The sequence below is a fragment of the Giraffa tippelskirchi genome, chromosome 9, assembly GCF_054371585.1.
Source record: "Giraffa tippelskirchi isolate mGirTip1 chromosome 9, T2T-mGirTip1v1.2.pri, whole genome shotgun sequence".
Lineage (NCBI taxonomy): Eukaryota > Metazoa > Chordata > Mammalia > Artiodactyla > Giraffidae > Giraffa > Giraffa tippelskirchi.
Genome location: NC_137283.1, coordinates 132,217,042 through 132,238,716, shown reverse-complemented (window position 1 = coordinate 132,238,716; position 21,675 = coordinate 132,217,042). Strand labels below are relative to the sequence as shown.

The 21,675-nt window shown below is 37.2% G+C and overlaps 1 protein-coding gene across 1 annotated transcript in view; it reads right to left on the bottom strand.

Moving 5' to 3' along the window:
* The window catches only part of LAMA2 (laminin subunit alpha 2), a 653,829-nt gene that overhangs the window by 94,462 nt on the left and 537,692 nt on the right, over positions 1-21,675 (bottom strand). The window contains exon 43 of the mRNA XM_081529101.1: positions 3,926-4,028. Within this exon, the coding sequence (XP_081385227.1) occupies positions 3,926-4,028 (103 nt within the window). The remainder of the gene's footprint in view (positions 1-3,925; positions 4,029-21,675) is intronic.

Genomic DNA, 21,675 nt, shown 5'->3' with positions numbered 1-21,675 from the left:
GCCCTTATTTTGCCACTTCTCATTTAAACTCTGAAACCGAGTCCAACTCTTTTAATTTCTCAATTTTCTCTATTCACACACCTAAGGAGGAACTAAAACTCTGCATGAGGAATCAGTAATTTATACAGGAAAAGATTAGCTTGTTCTCCAGACTACAATAGGCTAGGGGATCCAGGGTTGGCTTTATCCATTTAATCCAAAATTATTTTTTTGCCAATGGAATGGTTTGTTTGTCTTTCACTTGCATACTTTTGGGAAGGCAGATTCTAGCAAATGGTAGTATGCAAACTAAAATATATATATATACATACAAGATAATATAAATATTGTAATATATATTATATATTTTATATATATATATATATATACACACATATACATACACATGCATACTGGGACTTCTCTGGTAGCTCAGTTGGTAAAGAATCTGTCTGCAGTGCAGGAGACCCCGGTTTGATCCCTAGGTTGGGAAAATCCCTTGGAGAAGGAAATGGCAGTCCACTCTAGTATTCTTGCCTGGAGAATCTCATGGTCAGAAGAGCCTGGCGGGCTATATGTAGTCCATGGGTTGCAAGAGTCATATACGACTTAGCGACTAAACCACTATATATATATATATATACACACGTATGTATATGTATAATATTTTGGCTGTCCTATGAGGCTTGTGGGATTTGGTTGCCTGACCAGGGATTGAACCCTCACCCTTGGCAATGAAAGCATGGAGTCCTCACCACTGGACTGCCAGGGAATTCCCAAGAGAAGTCTATTTTTAATAATATAAAAATACTTTTATTTATTTATTATTGGGAGAGAGGAATAGCTACTTTATTCAGAAAGCCAGCAGACTGAGAAGATTAGTGTCCTGCAAATTTCAATTCCTAAATCATACTTCAGTTTACTATCACTACAATATTCCTGTTTATTCTGTTTGTATCTAATCTGAAATAATAACACAGACTCTTAACAGGTTAGTAATTGCAAGTGTGTTATATTCATGATTGCAAAACCATTTTGATACACTTGTCTGGTCTTAATGACTCAGTGTCTGGAGGCTCCTGTCTGGAGGTACAGAGGAAGATATGGATTAATTTGATTAAAATTAATGTTTGGGGTAATTCTGGCACTGTTCTGTGTTTTGGACAACATCATATGTCATACAGTTCATTGACTCCATATCCTTGGGCTTGAGAATAGATCTTTTTATTCAATGTGCATGTCATTCATTTTATAGAGATGTTATCTATTTGTTCCTAAGTAATTAAAATATAATTTCACTTATTGTGAGCAAAGTTGAAACGTAGGGTTAAATTAAGAGGTAAATAAAGTTAAAAAGTTACTCTATATAAGATAAGGTATATAATTATAGAATTTTAGTATTTTCAGACTTCTAATATATCATCCTCAACTTCAATCCTTGCCCTGTACACATTTCATGAGAGCCTCACCTGGCTATTTTTATTTTTATTTTTTGACAAAATCCTTTGTCAATCTGCAAAGTAGTATTAGTTAACCCCGTGACATCGATTTATCTTCTAGCTTCTTTGGTCATAAATTTGTATCAAGCCCCATATCCATCAACAAAACAATTTTTTATCTCTATGGACATTCAATCAATTTGATACAGACTGGTCTCAAATGGCAAATGTGCACAAGGGCAAATTTACTTTTAATAAATGTATACTCAAAACTTAAAAGGCAAAACAAACTGCTCCTGGCAAGTTCAGGTTCTCTGAAGGCAAAGACAGCATAAAGATGGCAGGGAGCAGCTCTAAGTTATTCATGACTAAAGCTCATGAACTAACTGGATTGTACTGACTAGAACCAAGTAACACATTAGAAATATGGAGGGTATACTGCCTCACCATTTTTATTCCTTCTAACTCCAGGCCCCGTAGAGAGAGAAATGACTAAATCTCTATTTTAATAGCTGCTGTCAAGTATTTTGCTCTGTAGGGCCTATTTCAGCAGTTCCTGTTGGTAATATATGGCATTTCCCTGATTAAGAGCCATTTTATAACTTGCGTAATTGGCCACAAATCAGGGGAATGTCATAATGTAGCAGGAAAACATTCCCATCTCCGTCAGAACCTTGGCTTGGGTTTATAATAAATATAATTTCAGGAATTATTACCTGAGTAGTTTGTGGGTTTTCATTCCTTCAAATAATGTACTACCTGAAGTACAAAAAAGGACATTTAAACTAATGAACCTTTCTGTCACCTAACCCTGGCTACCATACCTGTCCTTAGATTTCTTTTTCTCTTGGAGAAAAAACTCTAAAAAAAGTTCTTTTTCCATTTTTATAACACCAGTGTTTCTGGGGAAATAGAGTCAAGGACAGGGCTGGGAGCAGGGCGAGGAGACTCAGGCAATTCATCTCAGGTGTGAAATTCAAAGGGGCCCCCCAAAACTCAGTGTTCAAGTTAAAACGTTTTCATGCAGTACTTTTTTAAAAATCACATTTAATTCAAAAAAGATCAATATGAGAAAAATATGAAAAATTTTAAATAGAAACAGAATCTAACTCTGCACTTGTGTGGCTGAACCTCTCTCACCTCACCCTGATCGCAGCTCTGGGCAAGCGCGCTGGAGAGAAAGGCGTGATGACCAAGTAATGAGATAACCCAACTTGCCAAATTAGAAAACAGGGTTGACTCTACAGCTGTTTTCCAGGTTGTAATAAATGCAATTTCCTGCATAGGATTATACATATAAGGGGTCATATTTTACCTATGATACACAATCCAAAACATTTACTGTCAGAGTGCTATCTATAATGGAGACAAAACGTGTAATTCCATACCAGTCTCTATTGGAAATAAAAGACTATTCATTGAGAGCATTGGCAAATATAAATGATAAAAATCTCTTTTCTTTCTAAGGTTAGTAAAGACCAACATTATTCCTTTATTTTAAAAATATGCTTATTTCCTGGATTGAGATAGTCACTGTGATACTATACACCAAAATACAAAGCTAAAAAGAAGATCCTGCTACTGTCCTCTAGCAGATGGATGCTAAGTCCATGGCTGTGATGATTTGACAAGTCTATGAGAAAGGGGTGCGCAGAGAGGAGGCATGTAATTCAGATGGGGTGCCAGGCCTTCCAGAGATGATAACATTTGGGCTAAATCTTGAAGGTCTAGTAGAAGGTAGTTGGTTGGAAAAAAGGGATGGTGAGGAGTTCCAAAGAGAAGAATGAACACTGCAACACGTGCAGGTTTGAAATGGCAGCAAGTTTTCAGAGCACATGAATATCTCAGTAAGGCTGGGGAGCTGGATGCAAGCCAGAAAAGGGGAAGGAATGAGATCGAAGACAGAAACAGGAGGCAATTACATGAGAACAGGAGATATCTGAATGAAATAATAAATATAATAATTTATCTAGAATGTGAGCTGTATTGAATTTTTAATGCAAAACCCATACAATATCAAGGCAGATATTCTATGCACTTTGATCTTTGAATTAGGAATAAAATACACAAAAGTGTATTTAAGAGGCAAAAGCTTTGTGAGACATGTGCCCCACTAAATCGAAAGCTGCACAAAGGCATTTATACTACATCTGCCTTATTCATTCATTTGTGACTATAATTTCTAAAGTCAAAAAAGGTGGCATTTGATGCTCTTTAAAATTTACCATACTTTAAAAATTAAAAGTTCCTATGCTTTAGATACAGATGAAATGATGTTACAGAAATTAGGTTTAAAAATTCTGAAGTAACGCCCAGTACAAAATGACGTGTGAAGGCAAAATACAGTAAAACTGATAAGATAGTTTACTTGCACTAAATCTAGATAGCAAAAATAATCATAGCAACCATGGTAAAACAACTATATTTTTCCAATAATCTGATAAAATATCCTACCAATTACAACTACAATTACACTGAAAATAATAATAAAAAGAGATCACACTAACCTTTTACATCATTTGCTAACTTCTTGGCTTCATTAAGAATCCCAAAGCTTTTCTGAAGAGAACCTTTGGCACCTTCCTTTAATGAACCCTGAGGACCTGTTGCCTGTGGGCAGAAAAAGAAGTGTCACATTTCTAAAACCAAAGAATGAAGGAGTAGAGCTATCTTGCAGGCAGTTGGTACACCGTTTACCCTTAGGAAAGCATTCTGAACTATGTATGCAGAATAATACATTATCAGCATGTATTTGTGATTAAAGTGAGGAGATGAGAAGAAAGTCTAGAAGAGAACCCTTGGGAATCCCAACATTTATTTAAAGGCAGGTCCAGAAAGTGGGGCTGGCAAGATGATTGAGATTCCAGAAAGGACAAAGAGAACCTAGGAGAGCATGATATCATGGAAATCAAGAGATTCGGAAGTGGCTCAGAGTGTGATGACTGGCAGTGTTGCAAGGTCATAACTGGTCAGTACTATCACGTGCTGTCAAATGGTCAAGCAAATTAAGAACTAAGCACATCCTTGACTTTATCCCTAAGCACATGTCTTTCAAGCTGTGGGGTAAGTGGAGGAAGCATTTCCTGTCCCCTAGGTGTTGAAATGAGGAAGAACAGTGTTCCTTTTCTGAAGGCATCTCCAAGTATTAGGGCAAAATAAAACCTTCTAAATGACAGTCTCTGAGCCACAATCATCTCCTAGCAAAGATGGATTGGTTGAGGCTTGAAGTAAGAGAGGTGAAACAAAGATCATAGAGTGATATGGGAAAAGGATTGCTTAAAATAAAGGTTTAGTTATCCATTTTAATAATCTTTGCACTTCAAGAATCATTACACAACAAAAGATAAATCAAATAGAATCTTACAAATTTAGATCTTGTAAGTTCTAAATTGGAAGAGTATTTCAGGGTGTAAGAAAAGCTAGAGAATGCTAAATACTTACTGTTGAAGTTATAAATCTGAACTCAGGTTAGTTCAGACATAATATTCTTCAACTACATTTCCAGTGCTTAAATAGCATTTTTTATCATACTATTTGAACATTAAACTAGGAGAGATTACAGATTGCTACTGTTGTGGTAAAATTTATTTTAAGGTGTTATTCCAACAGCTTTCACTTAAATAATCTATTGCTCATAAAACAGATTGATTAAATAATACTATGGTATCTACAAAAGGACATACTGTAAACATCTACATAAACAAAAAGAATCTGTGCATTTATATCTAGCCTTTGCAAAAAGAGCTGCCTGACAACTCTGACAAATTATAATTTGGGAAATGGACACTCTCTTCAATTGAGAATACAGAAATTCTTGGTCCTATGGTGTCTGTGGGGAATTAGATACAGTAACGTCATGTAAGTGTCATTTATTTTGAAAAGAAGGTAAGAGTGTCAATATCAATGGCACAAATCCAATGTACCTTACTCAAAAAAATAAGCCTCCATTACCCACTCAGCTTCTATATTTGTTCCAAATTTATATGCCATTCTTACTCCCTTAGTTACAGGTTTCCTGAATCAAAACAGATTAGAGAAAGGAAATTACAAAGAAAGAAAAATGAAGATTCTCTAAATAAGCACATGAAAGCAGCCAAAGTGACAGCTGACAAACTGACAATGAGGAAAGAAAACCAACTTGGAGAAACTTTAAATCTCAGCAATCCAAATCTATTTGGATAAGGATGAAACAGGTTTCAGTAGATGCCAATATTGACAATGATGATCCTGAGCCATCAGGATAACACAGCTCATTCATAATACTAGATGGAGCTTGACAAAGCAAGCAAGCAAGGGAGCAAGCTTTCCCCAGAGTCTTAAGGTATGAATTCCTTTCTACAGAAACATGGTCTGGTAAGAATCTAACAACTAACATTTTACAGCTGATCTTGGATATGCAAAGGAGGCAAGGGGGTAAAGGAGGGAGAGAGAGTTGACTTGCTGTGCATAAGAAAGTTAATGAAATGAGGCAAGAGAGAAAAGAAGGGCCAGACAACGTGGAAAAAGGCTAAAGTCTGAGCTGTGGAAATTCGGAGGGACTAGGAAGAGTGATGGGCAATATTTATTTTTTCTACTTTCTTAACACTTTTCAACTGTTTTAGTGAGGTATAAATAAACTTATCATATTTTAATTTTACAATTTGATAAGCTTTGATATTTATACACCCATGAAACCATCAATTGAGGTAGAGAACATAACCATCATTTCTTTTCATACCCTCCCTTCCACTCCTCATCCTTCCCTATCTCCACATAAGCACTGCTCTGGTTTCCAACACTTTCAGTTTGTATTTTATGGACTTTTATATAATAGAATCATCCAGTATGTAGTACTCTTTTTTCTTGTTTGGCTTCTTTCATTCAGTGTAATTATTTTGACATTTATCCATGTTGCGTGTGTATCAAGATGTGATCTCTTTTTTATTTACACAGATACGTGTGTGTGTTCAGTTGCTCAGTCATGTCCAACTCTTTGTGACCCTATGGACTGTAGCCTGCCAGGCTCCTCTGTTCGTGGAATTTTTCCCAGGCAAGAATACTGGAGTAGGTTGCCATCTCCCACTCCAGGGGTTCTTCCCGACCCAGGGTTCGAGCTGGCGTGTCTTGCATTTCCCACACTGGCAGAAGGATTCTTTACCACTGTGCCACCTGGGAAGTCCCACATGGATATGCCCCAATCTATTTATTCATTCACTTCTTGATGGACATTTGGATTATATCAGCTTTGGCTATTCTAAATAGAGTCACTATTAACATTTGTATACAAATCTTTGTATGAACATATGATGATTTCTCTTGGAATGACCTTTAAGTGGCGTGGCTAGACTATATCTGGTGGATATATGTTTAAGCTTTTAAGAAACAATCAACATGTTTTACAAATTATTTGTACTGTTTTAAATTCTCACTAGCAGTGGGTGAGAGTGACAAATGTAACTATATCCTTGTCACTACTTGATATAGTCGGTCTTTTAAGATTTTAAACATTCTAATGGTGTGTACAACATTTGGGTTTTAATTTGCATTTTCCTTGCAACTAATTATGCTGAGTGTCTTTTCATGTGCTCTTCACCATCTTCTTTGGCTGTGTCTGTTAAAATTTTATGTACAAGTTTTTATTGGGTTATTTGTTCTTAGTGAGTTTTGAGAGATATTTACGTATAATATGGATACAAATCCTTCATCAGACATGTAATTTGCAAATACATTCTTCTAATTTGTAGATTATCTTAATAAATGCTTGGATTCTATGTTTTAACATTGTCAGAATTTTTCCATCTAGGTTTATGAGGGATATTGGTCTATAATTTTCTTTTTTTTTCATAATGTCTTTGGTTTGTACCATAGTAATACTGGCATTATGGAATGACTGGGACATATTTCCTCCTCTTCAATTCTCTGAAGAATTTATTACTTCTTTCTTAAATGTTTCGTAGATTCACCAGTGAAATCATTTGGAACTGAATTGTGTGTGGTGTTTGTGTGTGTGTGTGTGTGTGTGTGCGCACGTGCATGTGCACATGTATGTAAGGGTTTTAAAATACAAATTTAATTCTTTAATAAGTACAGGGCAAAGAACTCCAAAACAGTAAAGAGCTGATGGCATACAGCAACATACCAACAGTCTAGGTTTAAAAGACAAATCTTTCATATGATGACAGAATGGCAAACACTAACATGGTATGGATGAAGAGAACTGTTTCAATTTGTTGGAATCTGGAGAGTTCCTTTTCTAACACTACTTAGTAAGTCACTGAAGCACATCAACAATATCAGGACTGTTGATGAAGCAGCATTTTCCAAGCTAATTATACTTCATACATATTTATAAGCACCACATCTGAGTTTCTGAGCCGTTGTCTACGGCATATGTGAAATATAAATGAGGTTCTTAGAGTTGCAAGATATTTTGTTTCCTGCTTTTTAGAGATTGTATTTTTATAAATAAGTTCTTCTCTGTCTGTGTATATATAAATATATGTATATATAAATTATCTAAAATCTTTTATTATATCACACAAAATAGGATCTAGTAGTATATGTAGGTTGCTACATGTTTTGTTAGCTAATAAATCATTTATGGAAAATGTGAGATAATTTAAATCATTAGAGAAGGAAAAATAAAAGAAAAAACAAAACGATAAAGTCTACAAAGATTTAACAGAGGCTTGGCACTTAATTGGCTTTTAATATATGTTAGTTTTCTTCTTTCTACTATTTATTAAATATTCATGGTGACTTGTTAAGGCACCATGTCATTGATTAATAGATGAATGAATTGATTGATTTACCCAATAAAAGTTTATAGCTCGTTTAAGGAGAAGGAAATGGCAACCCACTCCAGTACTCTCGCCTGGAAAATCCGATGGACGGAGGAGCCTGGTAGGCTACAGTCCATGGGGTCGCGAAGAGTCGGACACAACTAAGTGACTTCACTTTCACTTTTCACTTTCATACATTGGAGAAGGAAGTGGCAACCCATTCCAGTATTCTTGCCTGGAGAATCCCAGGGACAGAGGAGCCTGGTGAGCTGCCGTCTATAGGTTTGCACAGAGTCAGGCACGACTGAAGCGACTTAGCAGCAGCAGCAGCAGCAGCAGCAGCAGCAGCAGCAGCAGCAGCAGCAGCTCTTTCAAGCACTGGAGTAAGCTCTGATATTCAAAGACAGAATGACTCTGCCTTCTCTAACAGAAGTGCAGTGGAGTGGTGCAGTGCAGTAGAAAAATTCCTTATACAGAAAATGATTACTGCCACAGTGGAGCATGGAAATATCTAGGTGTTTGTTGTCAGAGGAGGCGCTCTTAGGGGAAGAAGATGTGAAGGTGAGACCTGAAGTTAAGTTTATCAGGATGGTAAACCCACACGTGACTGATTTATTATTTAAATAAGCAAATTTAGAAGTTATTGTTTATATTTATTTCTATATTCTTATTATTTTTCTAAGTGGCCTTCAAATAACTTCTTTATTAGAGATATATTTACTGAATTCATTGAAAAAGTTGGCACTGAGGAGAAATGTATAATTGTTGTTTGTTTATGTTTTCTAAAGAAAGTACTAGCTGAAAATTTATCAGCATGGTTTATAACTTATTTTGTTATGAAATAATTCATTTTAGAAGACAAGTCTTGCACATTTCCAAAGGGGATAATTTGTCAAGGTAATATGTGACTTAGATGATTATAAACTTAAAATCTTTTTGATAAAGAAAGCTGTCCAAAATGTTCAGAGGTATATGTAAGGACCAGTAATTAGCTGCAATGTGTTTATGTAAAATATATGTCAGAAGAAATTTATATTTGGGCATGTTAGACTGTTGTTAAAAATTGGGGAGAGATTTCGTACTATAATAAAACAAGTTCTTAGAAAAAATGGTGGAGTCTAGTCCTGTATACATTTTAAAAGATATAACTTGAGAATATTGAAAAAATGTATGTGATGTTAATTAGATATATTAAGCTATAAAAACAGTTATGCAAAAGTTATCCATTTGTACAAAAACCATTTGTACAGGAAACGATATGGACAGATAAACAATATTATAAAAGTGATTATTTGTAGTTAGTGAGATTATACACATTTTAGACTTTCTTCCTTTTGATTGTATTTCCTATTTTTGTATAATGGATATGAACTGCTTTTGTCATAAAAGATCACCTTCAATTCTGAAATAAGAAAATCACCATGTATTGATTTTAAATGTATTTTAAAATAACCTATATTTCAAAAATCTGAAGGATACTAAAATGAAACACTAAATCAAAAACGAGTTCAGAAACAACCCAAAGGAATGACTCTGGTCAGAAATCTGGTGAAAGGCTGTAGATCCTGGCATCACATAATATCCTAAGATGGGACAGGGGTTAGATGAGCCTCTGGAGGACTGAAGGCAACTGAGAAAGGAGATTAAATGATGGAATAGAAAATCTCCAAAAATTACTCATAAGAATTTGGAATTCATGACTGCGAATTTGCAGTTTGATAACACCGAGGAAGACAATCAAGAGAGGATTTAAAAGTATATTCAGGCTTCTCTGATCATCCAGTGGTTAAGAATCCACCTGCCAATGCAGGGGACACAAGCTGGATCCCTTGTCTGGAAAGATCCCACATGCAGGGGGGCAATTAAGCCTGTGAGCCCCAACTACTGAAGCCCATACGCCTAGAGCATGCCTAGAACCCCTGCTCTGCAACAGCGAAGAGTAGCCCCCTGCTCTCAGCAACTAGAGAAAGGCTGCAGCAATGAAGACCCAGCACAGTCAAAACTAAATAAATAGATCTTAAAAAAAAAATAGTATATAGAGTAAACCTGGCTTAAAACTCAGCATTCAAAAAACTAAGATCATGAAATCCGGTCTCATCACTTCATGGTAAATAAATGGGGAAAAAGTGGAAACAATGACAGATTTTATTTTCCTGGGCTCCAAAATCACTGCAGACAGTGACTGCAGCAATGAAATTAAAAGACGTGTACTCCTTGGAAGAAAAGCTATGACCAACCTAGACAGAGCATGAAAAGACAGACACATGAGTTTGCCTACAAAGATCCATATAGTCAAAGGTATGGTTTTTTCAGTAGTCATGTATGGATGTGAGAGTTACCATAAAGAAGGCTGAGCACCGAAGAATTGATGCTTTTGAACCTTGGTGTTGGAGAAGACTCTTGAGAGTCCCTTGGACTGCAAGGAGTTCAAACCAGTCAATCCTAAAGGAATTCACCCTTGAATATTCACTGGAAGGACTAATGCTGAAGCTGAAGCTCCAATACTTTTGCCAGCTGATGCAAAGAGCCAACTCATTGGAAAAGACCCTGATGCTGGGAAAGATTGAGGGCAGGAGGAGAAGGGGACGACAGAGGGTGAGATGGTTGGATGGCATCACCAATTCAATGGACATGAGTTTGGCAAATTCTGGGGGATAGTGAAGAACAGGGAAGTCTGGAATACTGCAGTTCATGGGGTTGCCAAGAGTCAAACATGACTTAAGGACTGAAAAACAACAACATGTATAGTAACTAAGTGAAAACAGGTTTTCACCAATCACAGCATGAGAACCATTGCTCCAGCATCTCTCGGTGCCACTGACTTGTTGCCATGAGGTAGGGACTAGACAAGCTATTGAGGGTAGCATTGGTGGGTGCCACAAGGAGTCTTGATTCTGAGTAAAGACAATGGAGAAATGTCTATTGATTTAGAGAACATCTTGAGAGGGCTTATGTCCAGAATCAAACTCAAGATGGCAATTTCACTTCTTGATTAGTCCTATATTTATTCTTGTATTTATTCCTGTTGGTGGAAATCTCAAGTAGCAGATCTGAGAGCACTGCTGTCTTGAATAAAATTAGTTTAAATTTACATTGCATTATAGCATCACCCCAAAGAGTTTCTATGTTGCTGACTAATCAAACTTTTTGATTTCATTTCTAACAATTTATGCCCTGAATTTTTAAATATGTCAAATTCTGGATAATAAAACAGAAGCTTGTTTCTCTGCTTCCAATAGATTTTTAAAGTTATTTACTCAAATGAGTATATCATGTTAGCTGGCTTAAGGAATACCATTTTCACACACAGATTCAATATTTTTCTGTGTAACTTAGACCCTCACTGACGTTTTCATATTTGGTCTTGCACAAATCAGTCAGTTCTTAGATAAGTTGCTGAATTGCTGATGAAGAAAAAATGCTCACCAGTTTTACTGACAGATTCAATTGTCAAACCTATTATGTATTACACAATTTTTTCCATTAACACTACACTGGTATAGAATTTAAATTCCAATGATTATAGATATTAATAAGAAGTCAAAATCACTGTTTGAATAACTTCTAAGTAATGGCTGACAGAATAAAATACAAGGTATATGTGAGTTAAAGTTTAAAACTTGACTGACACTATATTTTATTGGGCCTTTTGATTGCAATGTGTATTCTGCTAATATTTTCAGTTCTTTATGTAGGAAATAAAAACTCAAAAATGACCTTGCAAGTATTCTTTATGTATTTTGGTTCATCCAATTACACAAAGCAAATATTAAATAAAACAGACTGAAGAGAAGATATGACCACATTTCTAAACAAATATTCATTAGAAATACCTTCATGTTTAATCATACTATTGCAAAATTCACAGTATTTGACTATATGATTTATTGACCAGTAGCAGTGGTATCAAAAGAATCTACCTGCATAAGGATTCAAAAACTAATAAAAAAGAAGAGATTACTAGGAATAATACTACTAATATTAAAAGAAAGAATAATAAAAATAATAAGAAAATCAAAAAATATAATAAAGGAAAAGAATAAATAATGTAGTAAAAGTTGGAAAGCATTGTTTTTACTAACATGACAAATAATAAAAACTTAAATGATAATTTATGGTTTGAGGACAGGCCAGAATTCTATTTATCTTTACTCCTATGTGTTTCATAATGCCTCTATACATTAAGTACAATAAATATGTGGCTTAAAAAAAGGTTTAAAAACAAAGAAAAAATCGAAAATGTGGACACGCTTAATACCTCATGTTAATAAACAGTTCAGAAGTTACCTATTACAAGCACCACAATTGCATCAAAGAAGGATAATTGGAGACTGAATATTAAACCAGGTTAAAAAATAAATTTTAAGCTTTGGGGATTATTAACTATTGGCATTAAACCAAGAGAGAGATCAGAAGAGAATGTGAAGTTTCTTAAAAAGCTATACTTCAGCTGACACAGCTCAGTACATGGACAATATGCATCCAACTAGGAGACAGATCTTCTAATCTTCAAATTCTGAACTTCTATCTTCTTCCCACATCCTGAATAGGAAATTTCAGCATAACCCTTGAACTTAATTCTAATCACTAAAAAAAAAAATCTTACAACTACATTCAAATAAATATTCATAGATGATTTCAATCTAAGTAGGGAAAGAAATTTTATATTTCCTATGAAATTTTCTTCTCTATTCAACTTTCCTATCCCTTGTGGCAGTATAAATATCTCATCTATTCTGAAAATCTGGAGCATCCTAGCCTTTCTAGATTCTTAGCATCAGTGTTTGGAGATGGGAGGGAGCAACTGACATTTAGTGATCAGCTACTGAATAGCAAGTATGACCTATATGAAAATCACAGAATCTAGTGAAAGTGAAATTCTCACAGAGTTATTAGCGTTTCTGTCCTCATGAGGGTTATTTTTAGCTTAACTTTTAATTCTGGAGACATTCTTCTCTGGGAAAAGGAAGTAGGAGTTAAACAGAACGCCATGGTCACCAAGAACTGAAAGCGTAGAGCAGAAAGCAAGCAGAGATGCAGTATCTTTTAAAGCTCCTGACGCTGTAGCTCTGCACTCAGTGTCTGACCCAAAGTCTTTTTTCTCTAGATTATTTTAAGATATTGTTTTCTCTTTCTCTTTGACTTCCATAGTCTAACAATGATCTTTCCAGGTATAGATTTAATTTTATTTATCGTGAAGTGCGTGTGCTTAGTCACACAGTTGTGTCTGACTCTTTGTGACCCTGTAGTATGTAGCCCACCAGGATCCTTTGTCCACGGGGATTCTCCAGGCAAGAATACTGGAGTGGGTTGCCATGCTCTCCTCCAGGGGATCAAACCCAGGTCTCCGGCATTGCAGGTGGATTCTTTACTGTCTGAGCCACCGGGAAAGCTCATTTATCGTGAAGGGCTTTCTTTGAGAAATTATCTTTCACCAGCCCTTGAAAATTTTCAGTATTTCTTTTACTATTACTACTTCCCTGTTCTCACTCTTATCAACTTCTGAACCCCTAATAGATTTACATTGCATTTTTACAAGGTATATTCCTTGTCTTTTACACTTCTTTTATATTTTACCATGCTTGTTGCATTCTGGGTAATGTATTCAACTCTTTCAATTAATTCATTCTCTTTCTCCTTTGTTTAGCTTTCCCATTCAATTTTTAGTTATACTTACTATATATTTTTTATTTTTAGAAATTTTATTTGCTTCTATTATACATTTCCATAATCTTCTGTAGTTTTTCTTTTTATCACTCTTTTCTATTCTTTTTTAACAGTGCAATAATTTTAAACACTTTTATTGTATATCCTCTTTCAGATGTTTGAATAACTTCAGGATCATGTTACATACTTTGCCTGCTTACCCTCTTTCCTAGTTGATTATTTACAGTGTACCTAAACAGACTACTTTTCTGTGTCCTTCTAGATATTCTAAGGGTTGCAAGAACCAATTCCTCTCCTCTCCTCCGTTAAAATTTTAGCTTGGAAAGTCTTGTACCATGTGAACTTCAATCCATATATAAAAATATATGGTATAATTTGGACTTCAATCCATAAGCTTGTGGTTTTAACAGCTTATGAGAGACATTTTTCACAACTGGGGCATGAAAAGAAACAAGATTCCTTGGCATGTTTGGGTCTAGAGGGAGTGCTCACTGATGAGAAAATTGTTTGGAAGTCTCACAATTTTGCATACTTTCAATTAGTCAAAAAAGACTCCTTTGTTTATAGGTTTGGGATGATGTTTCTGATGTTTTCTCTCCCTGCTTGGGCTTTTAAAATCCAGTCTCTAGACATATGATCTATACTTATGTTCCAAATTCATTGAGTCACTAAGGTGCCAGCTTTAGGATGTGATATTATGTTTCTCTTGTTTTTATTTTTGGATTACCCTTTTGTCTCCTATTTCCAAAATAAAGTGTGTGTTAAGTTTTGGGAGTTAGCGTTTATCTAACATTTCTGTGAATTTCTCACATTAGGAGGAATCTGAATTAACTTAGGCTGCTATGTTATCAGAGCTCCCTGACATTCCTTTCTAGTATCCTTATTTTCTAACAGGGTTTTTCTCTCCATTGACCTGCTACATAAGAGTAAATTTACAAAAATTCAATTTATTCTCTAGACTCTTGACCCAAAAGCAAGAAAAAACTCCTTTTGAAGTTTCTATGGATTTTTACTCTCCTTATATTAAGGAATTAACAGTGGGAAGTCACAACAGCAGTTCTCGTATTTATTTGAAACAGGTGTCCAAGGCTTTAAACCTACTTAATTTTAGGAATATTTTTTCTCTTGGATACTTTTTCCAGATTCCCTTCCCCCCCTTTAGTTCCTGTAAAGTCTACATAACACTTACACAGCACTGTTCTTTACTAACTGTCCCACAATTATTTTTTTATGAGAAAAAGAATTACTTACAAATTACCCTCACCTTCTTCTGTATTTTACATTATTTTCTCCTAGATACGTTTGGGAAAGATCATGCTGCAGATATTTAGACTCATGGCTCCCAGGAATGATGCATAATTGCATCAACTGACAGAACACGGATTTGGAGAATAAAGAGGAAGACCGCATTGTGCACTGGAGTTGAAAGCCAGTATAACTTCTCAATTTCTAATGCTGATTCTTAGAGAAGATCAGACTAAACACTGAATCTGAGACTATTAATAACTGAGAAAGAGGATTCTGGATAGAGAGTGTGTATGTGAGAGAGAGAGGGAGAGAGCTTTAGACGATAACAGTGATTGTAGTGTAAAGAAGAGGGTGCAGAAGAAAAAAGAGAAATCTTCAGTTGCCATGGGACATGAAAAAGTGATTCTCTTTATGTAAGATACCTAGGGGAGGTGTGGACTGCCTACGTTTTCTACACTGAAGTGTATATCACAAAACACATTCCATTCCCTCTGAGAAAAAGAGGGAGGGAGGGAGGAAATTAAGAAAGGAAGGGGGACAACATTTCAGGGTTGATGGAGATTGTGTGGTTATTATGTGATGACTCTTCATGATCTTAAAGAAAAGAACAATAGAATCCATTCTACATTAGCTTCTGTTTTGTCGTTGTTGCTTGCTGTTTGGATATACCAGATTCAAGTGTACATCATCTAAGAACTTCCCAGTGGAAAAGGGCAGAGGGTCTCATCTCCCAGTGCCACTGAAACCATGACTATTGTCATCCCAAGGCTCCAGCAGCATATAAAATCTATTCTTCATCTACTTTTAAAATCAGATCTGGTTGATAATACAGGTTTTAAGTTCACCTATGATCTGGAAATGTTTTTTCAAGATTTAATTCTCTGTTGTTTTAGAGTCTGAGGACTTTTTATAGCATCAAAGCAATTGAGATTAGAAAGAAATTACTGGATCTTCATATTCTATTTTTGAAAGAGTGATATATTTCCCTTCTCTTTTTCCTTGTGCCCACCAATGAGACGTACAAAATGAGATGTTATCTCTGAGACTGTGAGTAGGGAAAACAATAATTTTATACCAATAATACAATAATAGTAATTTTCCCACCCAACAGTAACAGAAAATTGGAAGTGTGAAAGTGTTAGTCACTCAGTTGTGTCTGACTCTGTGATCCCATAGACTGTAGCCAATCAGGCTCCTCTGTTCATGGGATTCTTCAGGCAAGGATACTGTGAGTTGCCATTCCCTTCTCCAGGGGATCTTCCTGTCCCAGGGATGGATCTGGGTCTCTTGACTGTAGGCAGATTCTTTACCATCTGAGTCATAAGGGAAGCCCATTAGAAAAGTAGTAGTGTTTGTCTTTTCATAAAGTTTATGTTCCTATGACCAAGCTAGACAGTGTGTTGAAAAGCAGAGACATCACTCTGCCTAAAAGGTCTGTATAGTCAAGGTTATGGTCTTCCCAGTATGGTTGTGAGAGGTGGACTGTAAAGAAGGCAGAGTGTCAAAGAATTGATGCCTTCGAACTGTGGTGCTGGAGAAGACTCCTGAGAGGTCCCTGGACAGCAAGGAGATCAACCAGTCAATCTTAAGGGAAATCAATCCTGAATACTCATTGGAAGGATAGATGCTAAAGCTGAAGTTCCAGTATTTTGGTCACTTGATGTGAACAGTTGACCCACTAGGAAAGTTCCTGATGCTGGGAAAGATTGAAGGCAGAAGAAGAGGGCATCAGAGGATGAGATGGCTGGATGGCAACACCGATGTAATGAACATGAACTTGGGCAAAATTCGGGAGATGGTGAGGGACAGGGAGGCCTGGCATCCTGCGGTCCAAGGGGTTGCAAAGAGTCAGACATGACTGGGCGACTGAAAAACAACAACATGTTCCTAAAATAATATTTCAAGATTTAAATAAATTACATATGCAAGATAAGAGGTTGTTGCTGTTTACATAGCAACTATACTACAATATTTAGTTGTTTATAGACTCCACCTGCTCACTATTTAATTAAAGTATCAACTTTCTTCTCACTCATATTTTCCTTTCAATTACATTGTTGATTATGTGTGCATTACAAATAGGTAGACTTAAGCAGATTTTTAAAAGTGAAGTGGCTCTAAAAATGTTGTCAATTATGCTTTAAGATTATTCCATCATTTATTTGGGGATTTTTTTCCCTATGTTATTTTCAATGCTTTTTTTCCTTCTCATATTATCTCACATCCATTTTCTTCACAGTAATAATTGGTTGTTTTATTGCTTGTCTAACAGGTCTTTTTCTCTCCTTGTATAAATTCCTCCTTTGCTTCTTTGTACTTTGTTTCTAATTCATTAAAGACATTCTTCCTTCTTTGTAGGCCTAGATTCAAATGACTCTTTCATACATAAATAATAATCTTACTCTTCTATGTTTATCTATAGCTGTAGCAATAATACTGGCTCTTACATTTATGAAATGCTAGTTCTGTCTAGGTAATTTTTCAATTTAATGGCAAATATATTTCTTTTCTAGTACAGTAGAACTACATTATAATGAATTATTAAAATTAAAAATTTATTTATTCTGTTCCCGAAACACAGTCTAACAATCTTTCTGACCAAATCAGTCTTCTGTGTGTTTGCTGATAGCCGTTTAATAAATCAATGATTCTCTTTAGCCTTTACTTAGCAATTTTTCAGACATTTAATTATTTTTACACGGCTTATAGGGCCGGAATAACAATAACAAGTAGACATGCTGTATGCATTAAAACTTCTCCTAGCTCTATGTTTGCGTTTGGCTAGCCTATCATGTATAAGCATCAGTGCTGAGGAAAAGTGAATATTTCATGTTGGCATGAAAATGAGTTTCCTAAGTGTGAAGTGAGAGAGTCAATTCCTAGGCAGGTTGGTAGGAAGGCTGGGGTCCCTGAGGCGGCAATAGGGGTCTGGGGCTCTCAAATCAGAGATCAGAGGTCTGGAATTCTCAAGGAGGAGGAAAGGACAAACACTTTTTTTTCCCTCTACATTCCTTAGTCTTAGTCACATAAGACGTTTTTTTCTTTAAGCCTGGAACTGATGACTACACAACAAACAACTCAGTTTAAACTCTGTACTAATGATTATATAACAACAATGTATCCTCCTTGAGGACAGTTTCTCCTTCCTGAAAACCTTCTGACTAATCCTGATATCTGTAGAATGTATATTATGGGAATGGGTCTGGTAGGATCTTTCTATTGTTAAGTTCTAATCCTGTTATCCTAAAATGTAAATTGTGGGAGTGGGTCTGGTAAAATTTTTACAACCTTGAGACATTCTTTTGATTTATTGTAATAACTAATTTAAAAAATATATAACTCCCTTGCTAACACTAGTGAGGGGGGCACTCTCTGTCCCCCTTCTGATGTCTGTGTCAGAAGCTGTCTCTGTCCATTTTCATACTTTAATAAAACTCTGCTACACAAAAGCTCTTGAGTGATCAAGCCTGGTCCCTGGTCCCTGGAAGCTAAATCTTCTTCTTCGGAGACCGTGAATCGGACACTGTTCACTGTAAGCTATCATCCTGGGGGCTCGTCCAGGATCTTCAGGACAAGGTAAGAACACTCAGAGCTCTAGACTCTGCTTTCTCAGTACACACGTTTTCTGCTTTACTTTACTAACTCTACTGTGTGCTTGTGTGAATGAATGACAGGCCCTGTGCGAAGCAAGCATTGAGCCCTGCTCTGTGGTTTTGCGGTGCCTCATAATGACTAAAGGCAGCTCCACAAAGGGGAGCCTTGTCTCTGCCAATGCCAAGAGACACCCAAAGTCCCTGCGAGGGGAGCAACCAGAAATGGGCAAAGTGCGTGGACCGAGCTTTCCTCTCTTGGTCAGCTTTTCCTAGTCTCCTTGACCATTTCATAATTGTGTGGGAAATTAGAACTACTAACCTAATCTTTTGGATCATAGACTTTCAAGGGACTAGTGATCTATGCTGTTACTATGTACTTTTACTTAGACCCCAAGTACGGAAGCTCCTAACGGAAGCGCCTAGCCTTGCTAGGAGCCGAAAGTTACTAGAATCACGTATGGAGTGAGGTGGAACTCTAGCTCCAGGAACATCTCTCAGGCTAGAAGTTACTCTCTTGGCTGCCTATTTCAGGGGCCAGCAACATGAAAGTGAGTCTTTGTCATGCTGTGCCTCCTATCTATATGGACAGAAGCACTGCTGGTGACCGTGAGGTTTTTGAGGACACAGATCGGTAATTGTGGAATCTGGTCAGATTGGAAATGCAATGGGCTTCTTCCTTTGGTAGCGCTAGCTCTTAGTGGACCAGAGGAGGCTCTCTGATGGCTTTTGTCTCAACTTCTTAGATATTCCTTTTGTGGAATCTGTAGAAATGAGCTGGAAGGACTGACCCTAATAGCTTGAAAACAAAAATCACTTTTTCCTTGCTGGCCAACCCTCCATCACCTCTTTTGCTATCACATATACTGGCGTGGTGACACTCAGGAGGGGCAGCTTGGTTGTTATTTGTCTCTTTATGACTCACCCTTTCTAATGCGATCAGGACTATACTCAGGAATGTGTACAGGCACACGTAAGATGGATGCTTTCTCTAGTAGTCCTAGCTTGGGAAACATTCTGGGAAATTACTCTGGCAAATCAAACAAAGGTCTTGGTGGTATGGAACTAAATCAATCTGGGATGCCATCAGGTCTACCCCTGGTGCATCTCCACCCTACCTCGGTGGTAGAACTGGGAGGGACGACTAAGATGCCTGTGTGGGTAAGGGACAGACTAAGTCTGACCAGGGAAAGAAAGCTTTGGTGGATAGTCTGCTACACCCCCATCTAGAGCAGGGAAGGATGTTTCTGGTGGAAAAAAGCCAAGGCTGTGGATGCTGCTTTTTTCTCTCTTACAGGTTAGAGCTAGCAGTTCCAGAACCACTTCTTTAAAATGTATTTTAAAAAAAGTTGGGACAAGTTTGATCCCCAGAATTTAAAAAGACATGCCTGATCTTTTTCTGTGATAGTGAATGGCCACGGTATCCTTTGAAGATGGGGAACACTGGCCTATTAAGGGGTCTCTCAATTATGGTACAGTTTTTACAACTAGACTGGTTCCATAGAAAATAAGGGAAATAGGTAGAAGTGCCTTATGTCTTGTTCTTTATCTCTCTGCGAGACATGCCAGACTTATGTCCTAAGGGTGCAGATTTGGGTATGAAAGCTTCAGCTGCCTTTTGTTCTCTTACTTTGCCCCTTTATCCCTTTATCTGGGGCTCCCAACTGAACAGGCTGCGAGTTAGGGCACCCTTTCAGGAGGGGCTGCCTCAGTTTCAGTAGAAATTCAAGCAGTAACTGCAGTTAAGACTATCTAGAGGATCCAAAAGGTACACAGAATCCTTTACGGGACTAACTTTACTTTATGACCTTACTTGGAGAGATGTCTTGGGACAGACGCTAACTCCTGACTTGAGAGCTTGAGTTTTGGGGGAAGCTACTACTTTTGGAGATGAATGGCGTGAACGTGAGACAAGGGGAAAGAGCGAACACGAAATAACCCTCTTTCCTACTGGGAGCCAAATGGTTCCCATAACAGAGTCACTTTGCCAGATGTATTCTTGAAGGACTTAAGCAAGCTCAAACTAAGACTTTAAACTATGCTAAGCTGGCTGACATAGAATAGGGAGAGAAGGAAACTCCTGATAAATTCCTAGATAGATTATGGGAGGCTCTCCACCAGTTTACTGACGTTGATCTTGAAATTACAGAGGGAGAAAGGATCTTAAAAGATAGATTTCTCACTCAGTCAGCTCCAGATATCTGCTGTAAGTTATGAAAACAGGCGTTTGGAACAAATCAGTCTTTAAAAAACTGTTGCAGCTGGCTCAGACGGTATATTATGGTAGAGAATATGAGGAGGAAAATAAGAGGCAAAAAAAAGAACCAGGCGAAAGACTGACGCCCCAACAATGGCTGTTAGACCTGCTCTGAAACGGCCTGAGAAAAATGCCCAGAGGGACCCAGGTAAAAAGGGATGGGCTTGCTATTACTGTGGAAAGGAGGGGCATCTCAAGCGGGATTGCCCTCAGGCTTCTAAGCCGTCCCCTGCTCCATGTACAGTCTCCAAAGGACCATAATGGAGAAGAGACTGCCCTCCAAGGTGTAGGCCCCAGGGGCGGACTCTCAAGACAATCTGGACTGAAGGTGCCCGGGGGTCCCCACACAAACTCCCATTCTAGTTACACCTGAGGAACCCTGGGTATTAATAACTGTGGAGGGCCAATCAGTCGATTTCTTTTGGACACTAGAGCAACTTTCTCTGTGCTCACTGAAGCCCCTGGCCCACTTTGCTCCCAATCCACTACCATAATGGGACTGTCTGGATGAGCCAAACATTATTATGTCAGTCATCCTTGAAGTGGAAACTGGGACTCTATGCTGTTTTCTCACGAGTTTCTAATCATGCCAGAGTCTTCCTCATCCCTTCTGGGGAGGGATATACTGAACAAGGTCCAGGCCTCTCTTTTCATGAATATGGAACCAGTTCTTTTTAATGGAACAAAATGTAAATCCTACAGTGTGGGCTGATGGAAAAACTATGGGTCGAGCA